Raw genomic sequence first — 22318 nt, forward strand, 5'->3', positions numbered from 1 at the left:
TGCCGCGGTGACGCATCTGACAACCTCGTGGTGTTTGCGTGTGGATATGTAACCTCGTTTGTAGGTGCCATTTTTGTCATGCGGCTATTGGAACGTACAAAAAGCCTATAATCTTTACAAAGAGTTGCAAAACAGAATTATAAAACACATATCCCAGCATGGAGGATTCTTAGAGCTGCAAGGAGCAGGCATCTTTATTTGGTTCACTTCAGGTCTGCAGCAACCACTTGATATTAAAAAAGAGGAACGGAAAATAAGATGTACAAAAAGATGTAATATCCCTTTAGAAAGCAACATTATCAGAAATGTATTTCCTACGGCTCCTCCCTCCCTCTCCCGTGTCCCCACTCCCCCCCAGAAGACCCCAACCAAAACCAAACTGTGAGAAGGAACGGGGATTGAATGTATAACAGAAAAAAATAAAACTGAATTTAACTGGAACATGCTCTAATCTTTAGTTTATTTCTGGTTAAAAATATAGCAATCCAGTGCAGTGTAGTAAAGAAATCTGCTCGAAAGGTAGCAGAGAAACAGCTGAACATAAGCAAAGCAAGGCAGAGTCATAGACGGGCTGTACCCAGGACGACTGTGGGAACTCGCTTTAAGGACCTTCCCAGGTGTGAGCACAGGGGGACCTGCGTGTGGACGAGCCCATGGCCCCACAGACACGTCCATACACGCTGGCCGGGCTGGCTCCGCAGCCAGGGCCAAAGAGCACTCGGGCATTCTGGAACCTTGTTCTTTCGTCTGGATGACAGAGCAACGCTCATGGAGAAGGCAGACACCAGGGACCTGTTTTTGTTTGACTGGAACAAGTTATGTATTTTGGGGGAGATGGATATGCAACGATTTCTCAGGAATTTTCAAGCCACTGGGTTTCAACCACACTCCTGTCCTGGGACCAGACCAGCTCTGGAGAGTGAACGAGGCATCAGGGAAGAATAGGCGCAGCTAGGGGGACGGGGGTGTTGCAGGCACAGGACAAAGATGTGGAACCCACGGGCTCACTGACAGAGAGAAGACGATGTCACATAAGGGCCGCGGACATCTGACAGGGACATGGGAGCCTGGATACCCGCCCGGCATAGTAAGCACAGGAGTGCCACATGCTGAGAGCCGGCTGACGGCCCCAGGGCCTCACCCTGCTCCCTGCCCGCCAGCACCAAGCCCGGGCTTCTGCAGGCCTCTGGACAGCATGGCTCCCCGGGGGCTGGGGGAGGATGGTGCAATGGCGGGGCAGCGGGGGGAAGAAGGACTTGACTTTGAGACTTGGTGTGGGGATCTGGCCTTGCAAGGAAAGTCGTGGGGCGCCGAGGCAGGGCCGGGCCGGGGTCTGTGTCTGGGGAGGGAAGGGAAGGGAAGACAGACCTCTGCTTCCTTAACTGTGCAGCACACATTGAGAATAGAAAAAGGCTCAGCCAGCCAGGACGGGACGCCCTCTTCCCCAGGCCTCACGCCCACCCTTGTCCCCAGTGTTCCAGGGCAGACAGGAGAAGCAGGGGTAACTGACGTCCCGCGTTAACACCTGCCAGCAGCTGCCTCCCCGGCCGGGCACCGCTGGGCAGGCGGAGGGCTCCTCCTCGGCTGCCCCCTTGTCCACATCCCAGGCGGGGGTGCGATGACGATGGTGGTTTTATTATGTATTTATTTTTTTTGCCGCTGATTGGCCAGGATCCCTTTTCTTTCCACTTCAAGCGGGAGGGTCGGCGTGCTGGCCTCCTTCTGCCATGCCACACAGCATAGTGTTATACAAGCAAAGAATTTTGGCTAAAATCCAAAAAACATTACCCAGAAAAAAAGGCAAACTGTGAGTAATACCCAATCGTGGTGTTCTGTGAAGAAACTCGGAAGTAGCTGTCAGGCTGTCTGCGTTATGGTCCTTTCCTCTTTGCGGTTTCGCCGTTAACGTCCCCCTTTTGTACACCCACCGGTATTTTTGCTAATGTGACAATCTCATCAGATGAAAAAGTTAATAAACAAAATGGCGACTCCGATGTTTAGCAAGATCACCATGGCTACCAGGATGGGCGCTGAGCCCTGGAACGGAGAGAGAGAGAGGAGGTGAGCCCGAGGCGTGGTCTGCAGCGTCCCCCCATTCCCCAGGCCAAAGCAGGAAATCCAAGGGGTGGCAGGATAATGGGGCACTTGGGAAACCACCAGGAACCAAACATCCATGTCTTCAGAAGTCAGACTTGAGGAGGAGGCTGCGCGCCCGATTCTAAGTCTGCGCTCACTGCGCTCGGAACTCCTCGTGGCTCTGAAAACTCGGGCGTCTGCCCTTCCCCCTGGTGCCCCGGCTTGTATGGCTGGGACTTCACCCATTGTCACTGAATTTCAGATGCAGCCCAGCCAGAGTGGCCCCTAAATTCAGCCTGAGACCCCTACACCGGCGATGGGAGAGCCCTCTGATAGGCCTCCAAACGATCTCCCTCACCCCTGGGCACCCCGGCCTCCCCTCCAGCGGGAAGGAGCCCTTTGTTCTCCTTCAGGCCTTTCCTGGGCTGTGAGGTGCCGGAGGCCCGCAGACCGCGGTCCCTCGAGCTTGCCATCCTCCTCAGCGATGGGCGCAGAGGCCCCCCTCCCCGTCCTGGCCCCAGCTGCCCCTCAGGACCAGGTGCGCACCTCTACCCCAGGGAGCTTCATTGAAAACACCCAGACCTGCCAACATGGGGGAGGGGTAAACACGGAGCCCTTCCTGCACCCCCACCCCGGCCCGTCACCCGGCTGTTCTAAAATAGCGCACAGGCACACGGGTGCACACGGGTGGGAACACGTCACGTGCTCGCCTTTCCCGCTGCCAGGCTGAGGGAGAGGAGCTGAGTGCCCAGGGCAGTTGTGTCCCAGGGGCTCTCCCGCAGTCAGGGATCTGGGCAGAAGCATTTTAGGAACCAGCCCACCATCAAGAAGGGCATGCCACAGAAATGGCCTCGAGGGCCAGCAGGCCGTCTCTGCCAGGCGGCTTCTCTTCCAAGGGGCACTACCTCCGGACACGGGCACATTCCCAGGAGGGCGGAGACCGAGGGCGGGCAGACCTCGGCCCCTCCGCAGAGGCACTAAGTCCCAGGGGCCCAGTCGGTGCAGGGGCGTGGCTGTGCGTGCCCGGGAGGCAGGCCCAGTGTTCCTCCCGCACACAGGAGACTGCCGCACAGTGCCCACCAGCAACGAGGAGGCTCTACGGGATGACGGGTCCCTGGGGGCTCTGTGGGACCGCACAGGGGCATCGCCGGGGGTGTGGGTCCGAAGTGTGTTCCATTGGCCAAGGGACCAAGGCATGTCTGCTTCTAGGTGGAAGCCACCTGGCAGAGGGTCCCGGGATGTGCCTTCAGGGTGCAAGAGCTCTCCCCAGCCCCACAGCGTCCTGCCCAGGGGGCTCCCCCTCCAACCCACCCTCCTCGGGAGGAGGGCTTCCAGGCTGGTCTGGCACCTGAGACACGGGCCTCGCTCCTGAGCAGCCCCAGGGTCGCCCATGGGACCTGATCCACCTGGTTTACAGCCCCATCCACAGCTGTGATCCCACGGGCCTGGGGCGGGTCAGAGGCCTCATTCTAACCATCTGCCCTGGCTGAACGCTGGTGCAGTGTCCGGGCCCACCTGTGGAGAGCCGAGGCCTGGTAGGAGGGGAGCCGGGGGGCGTGGGCTGGGCAGCCTCACAGAACCGTCTCTCACCCACTGGGAAGTAGGCTTTGTTAGCAGGACACACAGATGGGGGAACCGCAGTGCCTGGCCAGAAGGAGACGGTGTGGCCTGGACAGAGGGCACCGAACCCAGCCTCACGTCCCCTGCTCTCGGATTCTGGCCCCGTGTCCTCCGGGACTGGGACACTCCTCAGAGACAACGATGCTGCGGCTTCTCGACAGGGAGGCCGACCCTCCGGCACTGGGGAGGGCCCCTCGCAGCTGGGAGGTCTGAGCAGCACGGCGAGGTCTGCGAGCAGCGGGTCTCCTGCCGCCCACTTCCTTTTTGGGAGCTTTCCCTGGAGGGTGGAGCCCGGGAGCGCCCTCTGGCGGCTGTCTGGGGAATGCCGCCAGCCCTGCACTGGCCCCTGTGGGGAGGGTCCCAGCCGCTCCTGACCGACCCCCCCACCCCCTGCTACCGGGGGACTCCGTGAGTCTCAGGACTCCGTCTCAGGACCGGTGGACCTGGGCCCTCGCTCCCCAGGACTGCGGGGCGTCCACTTACCGAGCTGGACTTGAGCTCGTCCCCGTTCTCCTCGTCCGATTCCCGTGCCACGGGCGAGGACTTCTGGGGTGGGGAGAAGGTCAGGTCCCAGCGCAGCAGCCGGGGCTCGGCCCTGTCCCCCAGCCGCAGGCTCTCCAGTCTCTGCACTGCGGGCTCCGCGCTCGCGGCCGGCCGGACGTTCTCCTTGTTCTGGGACTTGGGTCTCAGTCTCTGCGCCCCAAAGCCCCGGTCCTCGCCCAGGCCCCGGCAGGCAGCCCCCCTGCTGTAGCGTCTCTTCTGGGGGTGCGCCTCCTGCATGTGGGCGTCCACCCTCAGCAGGGGCTTCATTTCCATCTCATAGTTGCTCAGCTTTTCCTCATCGAGCTCCAGCAGTTTGGCGCCCCCTGAGCTGGGGTTGCTGGCCCGAGGGTGGGAAGTCCAGGAGAACGAAGGGGGCGACTCCGTCCGCCGCTCCCGGGGCTTGGGGTTGCCGGGCTGCTTGTGGCCCGAGCCCCGGGTGCGAAAGTCCTCCACGGGCTGGCCACTGCGGAGGGTACCGCTGCGGACCCCCCTGGACCCCCCTGCCTTCTCCTCACCCCAGCTGTGGCGGCCATAGTCCCCTCCTCTGCCCTCCAGGAGCATCTGGATGTCCCCGCCACGCTCCTCGTCCACCGACACCTGCCGCGAGATGTGGGCGACCTTGTTCCTGGACGCAGGAGCTGGTGGTGGAGTGACCGAGGGGCTGGCAGGGAAGCTCTGCAGGGGGCTGTCATCGGGGGTCAGGTCCGAGGGGGTGGTGCCCTTGCGGTACAGCTCCGGGCTCTCCTGCTGCATGGGTGTCCCAGTGGACATCACCTCGATGTCGTCACTGGAAGCTTGATGCTTTGGCCGCTGGTACTCGAGCCCTGTACAGAGGGGAGGAGGCAGCGCAGAGGCTGGGTTACCGCGCTGTTCTGTGCGGAGGCCTGGCCTCGCCTGAGGGTGGCAGGAAACAGGCTGGGACGCAGTGGTTCCCCAAGTCCCTCTGTGGACCCCAAGCCCCACACCCCAGGTTGGGAATGACCAGGTCACGACAGGTGGTGGTGGACAGCAGTTCTGGCTCCGATCCCCAGTTCCTGGGGGCAGGGCACACCCAAGGCTCAGAGTGTGCGAAGTCTTGGGCCCAGCCTACTCCGTGGGGTCGTAGGTCCCACCCCCCATGGGGCCTTGCTAAAGATCTCATGCTAGGTGACTTTCTATGGGGTCTCAGCCTCCGGGGACAATCCTGTCCCCCAGTTCTCCATCCCCGGGTGGCCTTCCCGCCCCACCCACGGCCTGGGGCTGGGCTCCCCTCCCTGCTTCCATGCTGGAGCCTCTGGCTGGGGCAGGAGACCTTGGGGGTCATGGCACCCTCAGTGAGGCCAGAATTTTCCAGGTCCAGCAGGGGCCGGTGCCCCGTTGACAAGGAGACATGCACCGTGCTTTGGTGGCATGCACGGTGGCCTGAGGCTCCTCTTGCTTCGGGGTTTGAGAGCACTGACCAGAACAAGGCAGAGCTGGAGACACCCATGAACAGTTCCTGTGGCTGGTCCACAGGGCGAAGGCCCCCCATGGGAGCCCCATGTGGTCCTGGATGGGGGAGTCAGACCCATGAGTGCTGGGAAGACATGCCTGGGGCTCAGGGCAAGTGGTCAGTCCCCCTGCCCCTGCTCCCATCTGTTACATGGGGGTGTGGCCCAGGTGTGTCCAGGTCTCATTCAACCACCACACCTCTGTGGCCGTGGGACAGAAAACCTGCTGCCTCCCTCCCCCCGGTCCCCAGGGAAACAGGCCCGAGGAGCCCGAGGAACCAGTGGAGAACTGCCCCCTTTGTGGGGAGCCCTAGCCCTGTCCCCGGACTCCCATGGCCTTCCCGACCTGCCCCAATTGTGATCTGGACTTCCTTGGGGGCCAGGCCCCCGCGCCACCTTACCCCCCTGGACACCGAGCCCTGAGGGTCCCACGGACCCCACACCCCGGAAAGAGGTGCCCTCACGCTCAGCCCCAGCACGCTGTCGGCGCCACCTCCTGGAGACTGTTCTCAGCTAAAGTCAGTTCCAGGGCACACGCATTCCTGGGAGCATCGTTGTGCAAATGCAAAGCAGAACATGGGTGGCTGGGTCCCAACACCTTTGTCCCCTGTCTTGGGTCCTCCTGACTCCCAGACGTGGGCCCGGCCTCCCTCAGCTGCCCCAAAGGGCCAGGACCCCTACCAGTGAGGTGAGGAGCTCAGGGCGTGGTCTCAGGATACAGACTGCACCCTGGCCGGCTCCAGCCTAAGCCCTCCAGTGGCTTTACCCCCACTCGGGGGCATCCCTGCAAGGGATTCGGTTTAACCTGTTCTCCGGGGCTTCCTGCTGCAGAGGCAGCTTCTGAGTGAGGCCAGAGGGACTTGGGGCAGGAGACGGGGGCTGGGCTGGCCTTCGGGGACCTTAGCCTCAGCAGGCTTCTCATCATCATCCACCCCTTCCCCAGCTCTCGGTCTCCCTCAGGCCTGTCCCCAGAGGATGAGGGTCACAGATCTGGCCAACCTGCGGTGGCCTCTAGCTCCTCCCAGCTTCCACCAAAGGGCGTGGCCGAAGCTCCCCTGGCTGTCCCAGAGCCACGGTGTGCAGCGTGGCCGCCGGCAGGCACCTGTGGCCACCTGCATGTCTGTGGAGATCCGTTAGGATCAAATAACACTAACGACCCAGGTCGTCAGCCACACTAGCTGCAGTTCCCACGTGGCCCGTAGCTGCCTCGTTGGACAGAGCGGTTATAATCGTGTCCCTTCATCACCCTGGGGGAAGGGCAGGAACGGCGACCACGGCACATGCAGCATGTGGGCCGGAGAGGGATGCACGGAGACTCATGCGCGCAGGGAGAGAGGCTGCGACCGCCCACCTGTGTCTGAGGGAGGCGCGTGCCAAGGTCGCTGGCGGGGACACACATCATCAAGGATCGTGACCCCGAGGTGAGGTGGCCGCAGGCAGAACCTGCTGGAATGTGGCTGCCCCCCCCCCCCCCCCCCCCGGCGCGCACCCGGCTCACCGTTTTCCCTGTGCTGGAAGGAAGGGGAGAACTCTTTGGCAGTGATCCTGGCAATCCGTGCTTCCTCCTGGGCCTTCTGAGCCGCGGTGAGGGCTGCCTCGGCCTTGGCCCGGGAGTGGGAGGTCCTGGTGGGGAGAGACAGGCAGGGCAGTGACGGCGCAGGAGGCAGAGAGGCTGGGCCAGGACAGGTGCTGGGCGCCCGGGGGTTTGTGCCCTCAGACCTCCGGACCTCTCATTTATTCATTCACCGAACATCACTGGGCACCGACCAGGCCAGAGAGACCGCTGGCTCCTTTGGGCACAGGGCAAACCACACCCTGTGCAGGGCCTGGGTCGCAGCTGGAAATTCAGCCTTTAAAAGGGACCCTTTGTCCTGGACAGAGCGCAGCAAGGGGCCTCCCTCCTTCCCCGTGTCTCGCCCACAGGCTAGAAGCCGGGACCCAGGGCCGGCTGTCTAAGTCTCCGCAGGCGAGCAGGGGCCTAATGCTGACCTGACGAGAAATAAACAGCGTGGGGGTGAGTGGCCAGCCAGGCTCCTGAGCAGGAACAGGCAGGCTTGATGGCGGGACCAGCAAAAGGTCAAGGGCACACGGCACAAACGCGCCCCCAGCACCAGACTTGGTTCCAGGCCCAGGGAGGGTGTGGGCCAGTCATGCTGACCCATCCGGATGCCTAATACCCTGGGCCCAGGCTGCCCCATCGGCGTGAGCTGGGCCCGAGACGGACGGACAGGTGAGCTGTGAGCTGGGAAGGAGTTACTGGGAGACCGAACGGGGCTGAGCTGGCCCCTGGCCGCTCGGCCGGCAGTTCGTCCACACGACCCCCACACTCCTGCAGGGCCAGGCTGGGCGTCCTCTCAGCCGTCACCTGGCACCTTCTAGAACGGCTGTCACTAACCCCGATGTGTGCAAGAGACAGGCGCAGAGGGTTTCAGAAGCTTCTCCAAGTAGGTGTGAAGCGTGGGTTCCAGATGCGGAGAGAGAGGCCGTGTTTCCCACAGGCTCTGGCCGGGGTGAGGCCGGACTCCCACCAGCATGTCAGTGTGGGTGAGGGCGTCACTCGGAGCAAAGGCTCCGCCCCTCCACGCAGGAACCGAGAGGCCCAGTAGAAGTCACACGTCTCTGGGCCTTGGTTTCTCCCTTGGTCACACAGTCAGTGACAACATGGACCTCGTGTGTGTGTGTGAGGTGGGGGGCACATAAAGTCCCCAAACACAGGTTGGCCTTGAGGGGCCTGATCAGAATGGGCGTGCTCTCTTGTCAATAGACGTTCTGCACAGGTTGCACCAAGCTAGTTTGAAATTGCTGTCCTGAAACTTGGGGGTCCCGGGACTCCGCTCCCCAGCTGAGGTGCACATGAGACCCTCCTCCCTTTATAAAATGAGGCTGGACTGGATGCCCAAGGCAGGACAATGTCACGATCCCTATGTCCCTGGTGTCCTGGCTCCAGGGGGCACTGATCCCAACACCAGGGAAACCGAGGTACAACAGCCAGTCCAGGACCAGGGGTAGCCTGCCCCTCAGCGGTCTCCTCCCCAGGCTCCCCTCGGCAGCCTGACCCTCCCAACACCCGCGTTCCTCCAGTCCCCGGCTTAAGGAAGCCCCTCCCTCCTCGCGAGTGACCAGGCTTGCTTTTTTCGAATTTCCACCACGCCAACTAGCAACAGCCTTACTGGAAGAGACCGTGTACGACAGACACACAGTAAGTCACAGTACGAACACGCGTCCAGGAAGCGGGGCCAGCGCCGAGGATGCCCGCACAGCGGTCGCCAGGGTTCCTGTATCGTCCTCTCCGGCCGTCGCCCCCGTCCTGCCCCAAGACGGGAGAGAAACCTCTGCAGAAATGTAGCATGAGGACATTCTCCGTCCACGGAGTTCTCTCCTACATTTGGGAAAACGTGAGTGTCACCCGAGACAGCGGCAGCCCCGTGTCCCCAGGTGCACAAGCTGTGAGGCGCCGCCTGGAGCCTGTGGTGAGGACCAGAGAAGAGGGGCAGGAGCCTCCTGGAGACACCACCGTTCCCAAAGCAGCAGCTGTTAATACTTCATTTGTATCAGTAGCACATCAGCTGGATAAGTCGTTACTGCAGCCTTCGACCCGACCCAGCCCACAAGCTCCTGAGCGGTCTCTCCCACCTGGAGCCCATGTTCCAGCCCCGTGGTCCCTGAAGGTCACAGCCACGAGCATGTGAAGTTGGAGCTGGAAGAGGGGTGTATGTATCTCGAGGTCGGCATGAGAACCACGGGAGGGAGTCAGACCCAGTGAGGGCCAGTGTGAGGCCTCGGTCGTCCAGGCCACATCCCGGGGGGACCGTCGGTGACGGGGGCGGGGGGGTGCTGGATGGCAGGGTGAGCAAGCAGAGGCCTCCCAGCCAGCTCCCGCCACCTGTCCCGCATCTCCGCATCTGTCCTGGGCCGAGACCCAGTGAGCGGACCGCTGGGGCAGCTGGAGACCCTGACCTGGAGCCTGGAGGTGGACAGGGGCCCTAAGCAACCCCACTGAGGGGCTGTGAACTGGGAGCCTTTGGGTGGGTCCACGTGTCCCCTGAAATTGTACTCAAAATGCTCTACATGCGTCACCGCCACCCCCAAAGCAGAGGGTTCATGCCTGTCTTTCATCAGATTCCCTGAGGCCCTGTGACACCCCGAAGAGACTCGCAGCCTGAACGCAGCTGGTCCTGATGGAGAAAAGCGCAGCTCGGGGCTTGGTCCCACGTGCTGCCAGGGAGCCACGCTGCCCACGCGCCCACGCTGCCCACGCGCCCACGCTGCCCACGCTGCCCACATGCCCACGCTGCCCACGCAGCCTCAGCTTACCCAGGGCTCGGCGCTCACCTCCGCTGGGGCGACCTGGCTTCTCTCCAGAACATGCCATGGATTGGCTTCTGGTTGTGTTTTGTTTTGGGTAATAACTGATTTATTGAGATAGAACTCACAGAGTATACAAGCTTTCATTTAACATGTAGTCGTTTTGCCCTGGCCGGTTTGGCTCAGCGGTTGGAGCGTCGGCCTGCGGACCAGAGAGTCCAAGGTTCGGTTCCCGCTAGGGGCACGTACTAAAATAAATAAAATGAAATAAAATGAAATAAAATAAAATAAAATAATAAACTAGCCCTGGCCGGTTTTGCTCAGCGGTTAGAGCATTGGCCTGAGGTCCAGAGAGACCTGGGTTCGGTTCCCGCTAAGGGCATGTACCTCGGTTGCAGTTTGTCCCCGGCCCTGGTTGGTCGTGCGGGTGGCAACCACTCGATGTGTCCCTTTCACATCGATGTTTCTCTCTCTCTCTCTTCCTCTCTCTCCCTCCCGCTCTGTCTGAACAAAAAATGGAAAAATGTCCTCGGGTGAGGATTAAAAAAATAAAATAAAATAAAATAAAATAAAATAAAATAAAATGTAGTCGTTTTTAGCGTGTTCACAGAGTTCTGCAACCATGGCCACAATCAATTTCAGCGTTCCCTCTACCCCCACCTTCCCCCCGACGCCATCCCACCAGCCCCTGGTAAGGTCTGTGTCCGTCAGATCGCCGGATATGCCAGGTCCAAGTAGTTTTTTAAAAGGTTTTCTTTCTCCATTTTCTAGGACTGAGGTGTAAGTCACCTGACGTGAAGTGAACCAGTGAGAAGTTTGGGGCCTTGGCACGTCCGCAGTGCTGGGCGGCCACCTCTACCGCTCAGAGGACATCCTGTCACCTCAAAAGGAGACCCGGACCATGAGCAGTCACCCCCCACTCCCACCTATGCCCCTAGCCCCGGGGGGCGGGATCTGAGTGACAGTTCTGCCTTCACTAAGCACCTCCCCTCATCCCTGGCCTTCCCCCCGCTGGCCGAGTGCCCCCCCTCACCCCGATCCCAGGGATTGGGGTCATCAGCTGGCACAGGAGCATCACAGCCGAGCAGATGACTGTCCCCAAAGCCCTGTTTCTAGCTGAGACCTGAGCAGGTGATACCCACCCTGAACCGCCTGCGCGCCTTTGTACACAGAGTCTGGGACGGGTCAGAACCGCCAGTGTTCCTTAGTACACAGAGTCTGGGATGGGTCAGAACCGCCCATGTGCCTTTGTACACAGAGTCTGGGATGGGTCGGAACCGCCCGTGTGCCTTTGTACACCGAGTCTGGGACGGGTCGGAACCGCCTGCGTATCTATCTGTACATCAAGTCTGGGACGGGTCGGAATCGCCCACGTGCCTTTGTACACAGAGTCTGGGACGGGTCAGAACCGCCCGTGTGCCTTTGTACACCGAGTCTGGGACGGGTCGGAACCGCCTGCGTATCTCTGTACATCAAGTCTGGGACGGGTCGGAACCGCCTGCGCACCTTTGTACACCGAGTCTGGGACGGGTCGGAACCGCCTGCGTATATCTGTACATCAAGTCTGGGACGGGTCGGAACTGCCCGCGTGCCTTTGTACACCGAGTCTGGGACGGGTCGGAACTGCAGTTCCGTGGAGATTCTTCCCTGAAGTAGAGCTTGGACGGCTTGGGGCTGGCACCTGCCCTGACGAGAATGCAAGACAGAACATTCTGTGCCGCCCGCTAACAGCAGGTCTGCACGTCCCTAATAGTCGTCGTTGCCGACCACGACAGACGCTGAATATGGAGCCCAAACAGGGCTCCGAACCAAGAGAAGGGACTGAGCAGAGAGAAAACAGCAGGAGCGTGGCCTGACGGGAGGGCAAGGCAGGGCAGGCCAAATGAGGCTCAGTGGCTGGCTGCCTGGCTGCAGGGGGATGGGGAGCTCTGGGTGGTTGCCGAGGGCAGGGGTTAGAGGCTTTGGGGCAGTAGTGTGTGTCCCGGCCCACAGCCAAGTGCAGCACGCTGGGTTGGACACGGCTGCTCACAGGATGAAGTTATAGGGAAACATGAAAGTGAGATTTTGTTTTGTTTTGTTTTTTTTAATCCTCATTTTTGCATTTATCTTCAGTTAGAGTGGGAGGGAGAGAGGGAGGAAGACAGAGAGAGAAACATCCACGTGAAAGGGACACATCGAGTGGCTGCCACCCACACAACCCTAACGGGGGCTGGGGACAAACTGCAACCGAGGTACGTGCCCTTAGCGGGAACCGAACCCAGGACTCTCTGGTCCGTGGGCCGACGCTCTAACTACTGAGCCAAACCGGCCAGGGCATGATGTTTTTTGTTGTTGTTGTTGTTGTTGTTTTTTAAGTAGCAAGTTAGCCCCTGGCCTGTGTGGCCCAACTGGTGGAGCGTTGTCCCATGCACCGATTGGTCGCCGGTTCAAATCCCAGTCAGGGCACCTGCCCAGGTTGTGGGCTTGATCCCCAGTAGGGGGCGTGCAGGAGGCAGCCAATTTATGTTTCTCTCTCTCCCTTTCCCTCTCTCAAAATCAATAAAAAAACTTAAAAAAAAAAAAAAGCAAGTTTGATCATTGCTCACTTAGGAATAACATGAACTTCTGTTTATTATACCAGTGCCCACCTCACAAAACTCAGTTTAATCCTCCAAAAGTCAGGCTAATGGGGCGTCCTTCCAAAGCATTTCTGCACACAGGCGTCCCAACAGCATGTGCACAAATGAATGTGCCGTTCCCTCTGGACGTGTGTGGCCGGGTGATGATAGCGTTTCTCGGGGTGGGAGTGGGGTGGGGTGTCCAGAAGGTTGACCAAAGATCATGCGTTCACCACATGCTTGTTTTGTCCTGAACCCTCGGAAATAAAAACCACCCCTTCCCGCCTGGCAGACTCTTGGCGAGGCAGATCTGCCCCTGCTCCAAGCCAGCATGGTGGGGTGTGCTGGGTCGTCACGGCGCCCACCGACCCACCCTTGATGGGTGCCAGTCATGAACTCCGCCAGGACGGTGCACTCCCCACCGGCTCGGAGCCCCCCCCCACAAGTGAACGCATGGGAAACGCCCCTGCAGGGGCCACTAAGGGTTCCCACAGCTCCGCGGAGTAAATATACCACGAACGTTAACTCACCAACATCATACGTGTATTTACATATATACGTTCACACATACATAAAAAGAATATGCTGTGCCAACCCTAAAATAAAATTAAATCAAGACGAGTGCTTTTAATAGAGAAGAAAACCTCCCAGTGCATCTCGAAGATTAATTTTAGAGAAGACTTTCAGGATTCCGCCAGCAGCCAAGCTGCTGGATGGGTACGGGCTCTGGGGCAAGACCCCTCTGGCTGACACCTGAGGGATGGGGGGCAGGGCGGGAGGCCACTGAGCCTCCTCACTTGCTGGCCACTCCACAGGCTGCATCCCAGTCATGTTCTTCCTCCCGCCCCCCAGTGTTCATCAGGCCTGCACCCCACCCCCACCCAGCTCCCACAACCAGCTGGGATCCCAGAGCAGTGGCCATGAAAACCAACCTGGGTTCTGACGCTGCTGCTGACCAGCGGGCGGGGCAGGACCGGCTCCTCCAACATGGGAGGGGCCAGGGTCGAACTACGTGAGGCTGTCTTCCCTCAGCATCACTGGTGTGACTGAAAATGAACGGGACTTGGAACACGGCCACCGCCAGGGTTGTCTTCTGGTGGGGCCTGCCAGGACAGGCCAGGCTGAGGGTGGGCCACCACACAGCAAGCGGCACTTTGAGTATGAAATGGCCACAGGAGACACAGGTCTCCGAGCTGAGGGGTGGTGGCTCGGCCTGGTGGTCTCCATCTGTGGGTGTCAGGGGTGTTAGCTTGCTGCAACCAGACCCTCTGTTCTGAGTTCAACCAACTCGGAACCTTCTATATTCTTCTCTGGATGCCCCACAGCTGGCTGGGGCTGGTGGGTGAGGATTCCTGCTGCCCAGTTGGTGCCCTCGTTATTACCAGGGGCAAGACAGCTGGTTGGCAAAGCACCCACAGGCAACAAAAACTATGCATCCAGGTGAGGTCCTTTCAGATTCAGACACTACTGGGGTGTAGGGGAGGGAGGGCAGGACCAGCCTCCGGTGGGATCCAGGATGAGTCCCCATCCTCCACAGAGCCCAGATTCCAGGTGCGGGCAGGGCCAGGTTCTGTCGGATGGTCCTCCCTGCACCTTCCAGCTCCTGGAGGCTCCAGGCGTCCTGGGCTTGTGGCTGCATCACCGTAAGATAGTCTTCGTCCAGACTTTTCCCCAGCCTGTCTGTGGCTCTTCTCTCTCTCACAGGGACACCAGTCCTCGGCTTGAGGGCGTCCCTCACCCGGGGGGATCGCACCTCCAGATCCTCCGCTCAGTTCCATCCGCAAAGACCCCACCCAGAGGTTCCTGATGCACTTGTCTGTTGGGGGCCACCATCCAGCCCGGCGCGGGGGCGGCCAGGCTTGCTGCTGCCTGGGCAGCTGCAGGAGGAGGCAGGGCCGGTGGCCGCCCGAGGCAGGACACTTCCCTCCGGCGGTCGGCGTGTGAGGCCGCCTCCTGCTTGCAGGGGGGCCGTGCCAGGCCTGTTTCTGCCCACAGGGCCTGCGGAAGGACGGCGTCTCAGGCAGCAGAGACAAGTGCAGTTTCCTTGAACAGAAGCTGCTCTCTCAGAGCCAGGATCTAGGGGAACGCCAAGTGCGGGAATTACCACTGCACGTCGGCGCGGAATCCTTCCTGTCTCCGCAGCGCGCCACCCATTCACCCCGCGTCTCTGCGCTAGGACTGCGGGCTGCGGAGCTGCCTTCCGGCCAAACAGTAATGTGTCTCAATAAACGATCAATACATGGAAATGGGACACGGCCTGTGACGTACGCAAATGAGCACAGCGCTGGTTTTGCAGAAAGCCACACCCATTCGGCTTCCCATTGAGGGGCTAAGCAGCAGCCAGTGGGCCGCAGCCTGGGCAGAAACCACAGAGCTGACACTTCTGGGTGCCCCCTGGCCCCTTGCCGGGCTCCCGCACTGTCCTGTCTGACCTCCGGCCCCTGGATGGCCACCCAGGTCTGGCCGCCCACCCTCCATGTGCTCAGGACCCTCCTACTTACTCTCCACTCACCCCGACGCCATGAGGTCGGGGACAGTACAGGTGTCTGCATTTTAAGGAAGGATGTGCCTCCGTGAGGCTCCCATCATTCAGCTTGCTAGGTTCCCAGGTTCAGGGCCCCGCCCGCCCCACCCCTGCCACATCTGTCTCTCACCTCTCAGCCTGGAGCAGAAATGGGCAGGAAATGGGGCACGCCTGGGGTGACCCAGCAGAGGGGGTGAGGCTGATGACAGAGGCCAAGAGCATAATGAGGACCAAACCTCCACACGACATTTCACAACGAGGGACCCGAGGCCCATGGAACTGAGGGGACCACCCGGCATCGCAAGTGGGGTAAGCAGAGTCGGGGCCTCAGACCCCGGGGCTCCGGACCCCTGTGTGGTGAAGTGGGCTCTGACGGCCAAGAGGCAGGGTGGACTTTTCCTCTTTTAAAAATGTGGTGCTGGTTTGTTTTTGTTTTTGTTTTTTTCCCCTTTCTCCCTCCTGGCAGATCTCTAAGCATTACAAAGGGCATGTGTGTGTCATGGGTTGAACTGTGTGCACACGAGACACGCTGACGTGCTAACCCCTGGTACCTGCGAATGTGGCCTCATGGAGAAGCAGGTTGTTACAGAGGTACTGACGCTAAGCTGTGGTCTTTGGGGTGGGCTCTCGTCCACGCATACGAAGAGGGACAGACACACAGCCGGAAGGACAGGGGAGGAGCCACCGTCCCCTAGTCAAGGAGAGAGGCCTCAGACAGAACCAGGCGGACGCACCTGGATCTCGGACCCGCGGCCTCCAGAACCAGGAGAGACCTCTGCCGTCTCGGCCGCCTGAGCGGACTAACCCGACGTGTGTTGTTTCCTTCCTTTAACTTGTGGCATCTCTTCCTCGCTGGTCGTGGCCAATCCCGAAGTCACACCCTGGCCTTTGGTTCGAGCCGATCCCACTGGACCTGGTGGCTCAGGGATGCTCCCACAAAACCAGATTCCCAGGCAAAGGAAGAAAACCTCTCACCCTGCGTCCAAAGCAAGCCCAGTTCCCGGACCAGGGAAGTGAAGACGGGGAGACAGCCCAGCCCAGGGCAAGCTGTTCCTCCTTGGCTACGGTTGCCAAGGCAACCCTGCCTCCTGGAGGGAGAAACCCACAACCAGGGCCGGGTGTGCAGCAGGCCTCCCACCCCTCTGAGCCAGTGCCCTGGAGGCCGGCTGCTGGTCAGTCCCTGGAGGACTGGAGCCTGTCTCTTCTGGATTTGGGATCCCCAGGCCCTGCAGCCCAGTGCCGCCCGCGGAAGGCCCAGTCCGCAAGTAGAATCCATGCCTTTCCTATTCTACAGATGAGGAAACAGAGGCCCAGAGAAGCTGATCGGAGGCCCAGCGTCGGAACCCCATGTCCCTGCTCCGCTTGCGTGCCGGTGAGGCGCTGAGAGCTGTCCTGGATGCCCCATCTCCTCAGGGGTCAAAAACTCACCTCTGGGGGCCCTGAGAGAGGAAGCCGGGGACAGCCTGCCAGTGCCTCCTCCTCCTCCGCCCTCCGCCCCCCTCCCCGCCCCCAGCCGGCCCTGAACCCTTGCCGCCTGCTGAAATGTATTTGGGTAAACAGGCTGCCAGTCCCACTCAGCTTGGACCCAGTGCTTCTTCCGAATGAGGGCGGCACCTTTTGCAAGCCCTGTGACTGCCTCCCCGCGAGTCCACGCTCTGACGCGTCGTCTACACGCAGGTGGAGCCTTTCCCGGCTGGGCTGTGGGAGGAAGGGGTCACGCTGTGCCGGGGACCGGGCGAGGCTGGGGCGAGCTGCCTCCAAGTCCAGGGTTTCGCCCATCATAATTCATGGGGTGCTGGGGAGGGGAAGGTGGGGTCCCTCCCGGGAGGCCCAGCCTTTTACCTGTGGAGAGACCTGGCTGGTCACCAGGCCCCATAGGCCTCAGTTTTCCCATCTGTAGAATGGAGCCATCTCAAGGATGAACTGCAGCCGCACAGGACATGCTCCCAGCACACACCCAGCACGTGGTAAATGCTGGGGGATTTGGAAGCCGTGTTCTTCCACCCTGGGTGCTAGTCCCTGCGCATCAGTGGGGAAGGGGCTGTAGGTGCCTGAGCCAGCCCTGCTCCCTCCCTAGGATGGGGGTGCTCCTCCCTCAGGGCCCTTCCCTGCTGCCCCCATGTAACTCAGACAGGATTTCCCCAGGCGGCCCCCTGCCCTCCACCACGGAGCTGAGAGGGAACAGACCCAGCAGGGCCAGGGAGCTCTGGGCACAGGCCTGCAACCACAGCCCCCGCGTAGACCGTCCCCAGCCCTCGTGAGCCTGCTGCCACAGGGTCCGCGGCCCTAGGCTCGGGGCAGCACCGGCAAGGAGAGGGTGCGAGAAGGAGCTGCTCTGTTCAGAGCAGGCAGAGTGGCCCTGGAGTCCTGACTGGCCATCCTGGGGTAGATCCTGGGGCCCTGTCCCCCCCTTTGCAAATGGAACACCCCTTCTTGGCGCAGAAGACTGCTTCATCTCAGGAACCCAATGGACAAGGATGCCTTGGAAAGGAGAGGAATTCAGGCCCAGGGCAGCTCCTACGGCCCCTCCTGGGCAGACATCACTAATCGATCACTGCGTTCTCTCCCGGGCTCTGGCCACAGCCTGGGAACCTTCTGTCTTTTCAGCCCCTGACCGGCCAGTCAGAATCAGCTGACAAGCGGAGCGCTGGGGCCTTCCCTGGGTAGACTGCTACTTATTTCTGTAACGGCATGAGCTCTCGGGGAACCCAGGGCCAGTCTGATTACCCTAGAAACACGGTGAACAGTGCAGACACCATCCAAGGGGAACACTCACTCTACCTGTGCCTGACCCCACCAGACTGGGGTGCACCTGCCAGAGGTGGTCAAGGGCTCACCTGTGCCGTCCACGGTGAGGGCCCTGAACCTGCAGCATCAGCATCACTGGGGGACACCCAGAATGCAGATTCTCAGGCCCTCCAGCCCTCTGAGTCAGGAAGGCCAGACATCTGCCTGAACTAGGGGTCTCTCACACGGACCTGTGCCCCAGAAAGGCCCGCGTGGTCCTGCCCTGCAGCCCTGATCAGGCTAAAGCTGGGGCACCAGAGGAGCTGAGACCAGAGACAGGAAAGGCGGTGGCTTTAGGTCACTTACACAGCAACCTTCCTTGACCTTCACCACTTTGTCTGACCCTGTGCAGGCTCCAGGGACACGGGAGGAAGACCCAACACCTGCCCCAGGAGGCTTAGAGGGTAAAACAGACATTAACTAACCACAATGCCACTGGTGATAACCGCAACCCGTTATAACCAGTGCTGGAGACAGAATGAGTGCTGAGAACGCATCCTCAGGGGCTCACGCCTGGTCAGGGAGCGCTTCCTGGAGGAGGTGACAGTGAGCTGGGGTTTGAAGGACCAGCACGACAGTGGTAAAGGTGAGTGCAAGGGGCTGGGCAGGGCCTATGGGGGTCCTAGGAATGGGGGGCATGGTGCACCCAAGGGCCCAAGTAGAGAAAGGAGCTGGGTCAGGAGCTGCCTCACAGAGGTCTTGTTCATCCCAAGGCCAGCGAAGGGCCTCCGCAGGGTCGTGGGCAGGACGGGACCAGCTCTGAGGTACGCACTGAGAGGCGCCCTCTCAGGAACACCGTTGGCCGCTGCACCAGGCACCAGACCGGCTGACCAGCGCCCTCTACAGGCGATGCGTCTTCACAGCCACTGCCTGAGCTGGTGCACATGAGGCAGGGAGGGGATCGGCAGGATGGAAACAATTACTAAAGCAAAAAGAATTCAAACAGAGCCCAACAGTATCACATGAAAGTCAAGCCCCCTGTCACAATGGTTCTGATGAAATGTCCCAGCAGAGCCAGGGCACGGGGGGAGGAGCCTGATCCCACCCGGATCCCTGGAAAGCGCAGCTCAGTTGCCGGACCCGGTTTCAATGTCAGCGATGCGCAGGCCACACAGTAGAGCCACCAGAAACATTCTAGATCAGACCGGGACAGCTGGCCTCTCGTCTCCTGCCACACCGTCCACTACCCCCATTCTTGCTCCTGTGAAAAAAGTCCTCAGAGGAAGAAAAATAAAAGCCCAAAGTCATGAAAGAAATGGTGTCTGGTCCGCCGGCGGGCTCCAGCCAGGCTGACTCACAAAGGCAGCCAGAAACAGACGGGGGTCAGGGAAATGCCACCAGAGGGACACGCTGCACCTGAGCCTGGGATGCGCAGGGGCCCCAGGTGTCTGCGGTTTGGGCTGGGGGCGGGGCAGGAAGGTGTGGGGGTGGGTCTGAGGTCAGGCGTTGCCTCTGCCTGCAAGATGGACGTGTCCAGGGGCTGCAGTAACAATGACCGAGACTGGGGGATGGGCTTAACACAACATAAATGGATTCCCCGCAGGTCTGGAGGCCAGACGGCCACACTCCCTCTGAAGGCCCCGGGAAGATCCGTCCCAGCCCTCTCCCAACTCTGCTGCGTGCTGGCAGCGGCCGCATCACTCCAATGTCTGTGTCTGTCGTCACTGGGCCTCTCCCCTCGTCTGTGCCTCTGTGTGTCTCCCCTTCTGTTCCCTTACAGGGCACTCGCTTTGGATTTAGGGTCCATCCTAATCCAGGGTCACCTCATCTCAAGATCCTTAATTACATCTGCAATGTCCCTATTTCCAAAAAAGGCCACAGTCTGAGCTTCTGGCTGGACATATCTCTTGGGCGCCACCATTAACCTACTATGGGGTATTAATGCTCCACTTCCGTGACCTTGACCCCAGGCCAAATGTCACTCCCAGGAAGCAGTCCTGACCCATGAACATTCTGGGCTTTGTTAGACTGGTGTCATGACCCAAGAAGGTGTGCATTGGCACCCAGACTCCCCATTCGCCGGCTGCTTCATCAGGGGCTGGTTATGCCTCTCTGAGCCTCGGTTTCCTCAGCGGCAGGATGGGTACAGCAAGAAGGATCCTTGCAGCTCACAGTGGATGATCGGCGTGTGAGTTTACTGAGGCATAGTTCACATACCACGGCGTTCTCCAGTTTAAAAGGTATATACAATTCAATGGGTTTTAGTATTTTCAGAGGTGTGCAACCATCAGCATAATCTAATTTTATAACATTTTCGTCACCCCTAAAAGAAAGCTCATAGCCACTGGCAGTCGCTCCCCATTCCTCCCAGCTCCTGCCAACTGCCCGTCCACTTTGCGCGTGTGTGGTTTTGTTGAGTATTTCTCTCGGGGAGGGATTCAGGAGCCAAGGGCTGGCAGGAGAGAGGCTCAAGAATTCGCGTTTGAATCTGTGTCAGTGGGGGGTGCGGTCGGAAGGGGTGGAGGGGGGGTGTGCAGGCAAAGGTAGGACCCAGAGGCACCACGGCACAGGGCGGGCGCTGCGGCCCCCTCTGTTCTCCCACCGAGCCTGGGTCCCCTTTGAACTCCTTTCATTACGGAGTTCTTTTTTGAGTTAAAAGATCTTTGCTGTAAAATCTGACAGAACTCTAAAAAAACCATGCTCCTGGAACAAACCAGAAGACACAGGGGAGTGTGGAGAATCTGCCCCGGACACAGCATCCACAGCACTGCTCAGTCACTGCAGACGGCGGCCTGGGACAGCAGGTCCGGTGGGCTCACGGACGGGGTGGACGGGCCGGACACAGGCAGGAGCTGGGATCTCAAAGCCCAGGGGCAGGTCCTGCCCAGAAGGAGTGGAGGTTCCGATGGGGAACGCCAGTACAGACAGAACCATGGAGCAATGAACATCGGCAATGCCCTGGGATGGACACAGGCCTCCGAGGCCCGAGAGGCAAGGAAGGACTGGCCCAGAGAAGAGAGTTCTAGGATGAAGGGACAGCAAGTGCAAAGGCCCAGGGGCAGGGGACTGAGGGAGGTGAGTGTGTACAGGGAGGTCGGGTGGGCAGAGGCATCTGCCTCGTGGGGAGAGAGGAGGCTGGTAGAAGCAACCCTAAGACACTGGGTTTAAAACCTTCTACTGTTGCCCTAGGCAGTGGGACAGTTGGTTGGAGCATTGTCCCCTACACCAAATAGGTTGCGGGTTTGTTTCCTGGTCAGGGCACATACCTAGGTTGTGGGTTCAATTCCCAGTCAGGGTGTGTACAGGAGGCAACCGATCGATGTTTCTTTCTTACATCAGTGTTATTCTCTCTCTCTCCTTCCCTTCCTCTCTCTCTAAAAATCAATAATGAAAAAATATATCCTCATGTAAGGGTTAAAAAAATTATTTAAAAAGAAGCCTTTCCTTATCTGGCTATTGTGGCTAGCTATTTTCTTTTTAAAAAATATACAAAAGTAATATGGGTTCTTTACAAATTTTTTAAATAAAAAGTATGGAGAATAAATGTAAATTTCCCCTTTCAACACTTTCCCCATCTATTCTAGATCCCACAGGCAACACCTTGAATTCTGGTGGATTCTCTTTCAGCTACTTTTCTATATACTTACAGGCATGCACATCTTAATTTTTTATTTTTTATTCTTTTTTTATTCCTCACCCGAGGATATTTTTCTATTTATCATCAGATAGAGTGGGAGGAAGGGAGAGAGGGAGAGACAAAGAGAAACATCGACGTGATAGAGCCACATCGACCGGTTGCCTCCTGCGTGACCCGACCAGGGCTGGGACGAATCGTAACCGAAGTATGTGCTCTTGACTGGAATCAAACCTGCAACTCATTGGTCCGCGGGCTGACGCTCTAACCAGCCAGGGCTTATTTTTTATTTTAGAGAGGGAGGAAGGGAAAGAGAGAGAAAGAGAGAAAAACACTGATGTGAGAGAGACACATCGATGTGAGAGAGACACATTGATCGGTTGCCTCCTGTATATGACCCAACGGGGGATTGAACCCACAACCTGGGCATGTGCCGTGACTGGGAATCAAACCTGAGACCTTCCAAGGCACAGGACAATGCTCCAACCAACTGAGCCACACTGGCCAGGGCATACGCATCTTATTTTTGAAATATGAATGAGGTCATACTCTATATTTTTTCCTGTGACTTGTTTTTGCCTTTAATATATCATGGATGTCTCTGCTTATGAGTTCACCGAGATATTTATTACTGTTTTTAATGCCTGCATAATGATGCATTAAAAACTCAGCACAAGCGTTAGTATAGCACACTGTTCTGTGTCTCGCTTTTTCTGGTGGTTGTTTTTCCCCCAGCCTAACACCGTACCTCGGAGGGTGTTCCACATCAGCAAACACAGAGCTTTCCGGTTCTTCCGAATGGATTTTGTACTGAAATACACGG

General features: G+C 59.1%; 1 protein-coding gene across 1 annotated transcript in view; it reads right to left on the minus strand.

Annotated features, from left to right (window-relative positions):
- Window positions 1-430: 430 nt before the first annotated feature.
- JPH3 (junctophilin 3) overlaps window positions 431-22318 on the minus strand; it is a 74331-nt gene continuing 52443 nt past the window's right edge. Inside the window, exons 3-6 of the mRNA XM_036275420.1 lie at window positions 7207-7331; window positions 4180-5063; window positions 1819-2037; window positions 431-765 (exon numbers count right to left, since the gene is read on the minus strand). Coding sequence (XP_036131313.1) covers window positions 1957-2037; window positions 4180-5063; window positions 7207-7331 — 1090 coding nt within the window. The 3' untranslated portion in view covers window positions 431-765; window positions 1819-1956. The remainder of the gene's footprint in view (window positions 766-1818; window positions 2038-4179; window positions 5064-7206; window positions 7332-22318) is intronic.

This window comes from Molossus molossus, unplaced genomic scaffold, assembly GCF_014108415.1.
Source record: "Molossus molossus isolate mMolMol1 unplaced genomic scaffold, mMolMol1.p scaffold_m16_p_21, whole genome shotgun sequence".
Classification (NCBI taxonomy): domain Eukaryota; kingdom Metazoa; phylum Chordata; class Mammalia; order Chiroptera; family Molossidae; genus Molossus; species Molossus molossus.